Here is a 1,151-nt window from a genome sequence, read left to right on the forward strand (position 1 = left end):
CATATGGTCGATTCACACCATCTTTGAAAGTGAAAATGATACGCCATTTCAGACGTCTTTCAAAATCATTCCACGCGTCGTTTATAAGCGACGTATAATGCTGCGAGTGATACATATATTTTAAGCCGACTGACAAATCATATGCGATACGTTCAGGTACAACTACACCAGGTGACGTATGAACGTACGACCTGAACTGGGACGCCTCTAACACCTCGACGGGGGTGTTCAGGAGCACGTACTCAATTGCCTGGGTAGGAGTCAGAGTTAATACGGCGTCGGGAAGGGTGCGAGGGCGGCCGAATACGTACCGGCCTTTCGCTTGCCCTTGGGGTCCTTCCCGCCGCTCGGCTTGGGGGTGGTCTTCTTCGAAGGCCCCGGCTTGGGGCCCGTCGACTTCTTGGTCGACGCCTTCGCGACGGTCTTTCGCACGACGAGGTTCTTGTTGAGGGTCTTGCCGCCCTTGACCGAGAGCTGCAAGTGCACGTGTTAGTGCGCGGTGCTGTGAGGGCACAATCTTAGATCGTACCTTGTTCAGCTTCCCCTCAAGCGGCTTGACGCGTCCGGCGACAGCTTTGTCCACCAGGCTCTGGATCGACGGACCGGGTTTGGTCGCGTCGGCCATCTCGACGTCAGCCGACTTCTCAGTGGCCTTCTTCTTCTCGATCTTCGCTTGCATTGCGAAGTCGCGCATCTCGACGATGGTGATGCAGCGACGAGCGATCGGGTACAGGTCACTGATCAGGTAGTTAAACTCTGATAGGACTGAGGGATCGACCTCCCATTTATCCACGTGCACCCCCGCCGCATGCTCGATGGTGCAGGGTTTCCCTTCCGCGTTTCGATACGACGTGATAGGTACTTTAGAACGTGCGCGGACATCGGCCCATCGCTTGGCGACGGAGTCTTTGTACCGCTCGAAGATAAACTTCGGGTCGATGCGACCCTCCAGGAAGCTGATCTCGGCTTTCTTGGCCGAGATAGCCGCCTCCATCACCGCCTTCTGACCAGCGGCGACGGAAGCCCGGACTTAGGGTTAGGGGTTAGGGTTAGGGTTAGGGTTAGGGTTAGGGTTAGGGTTAGGGTTAGGGTTAGGGTTAGGGTTAGGGTTAGGGTTAGGGTTAGGGTTAGGGTTAGGGTTAGGGTTAGGG

The 1,151-nt window shown here is 55.8% G+C and overlaps 1 protein-coding gene across 1 annotated transcript; it reads right to left on the minus strand.

Annotated features, from left to right (window-relative positions):
- Positions 1-267: 267 nt before the first annotated feature.
- TRAVEDRAFT_49917 (uncharacterized protein) lies at positions 268-994 on the minus strand (the record flags this gene model as incomplete). Its single annotated transcript, XM_008042199.1, has 2 exons — positions 268-474; positions 530-994. The coding sequence occupies 2 exons, from the start codon at positions 992-994 to the stop codon at positions 268-270; spliced, it is 672 nt and encodes a 223-aa protein (XP_008040390.1).
- Positions 995-1,151: the final 157 nt, after the last annotated feature.

This window comes from Trametes versicolor (genome assembly GCF_000271585.1).
Source record: "Trametes versicolor FP-101664 SS1 unplaced genomic scaffold TRAVEscaffold_8, whole genome shotgun sequence".
NCBI lineage: Eukaryota > Fungi > Basidiomycota > Agaricomycetes > Polyporales > Polyporaceae > Trametes > Trametes versicolor.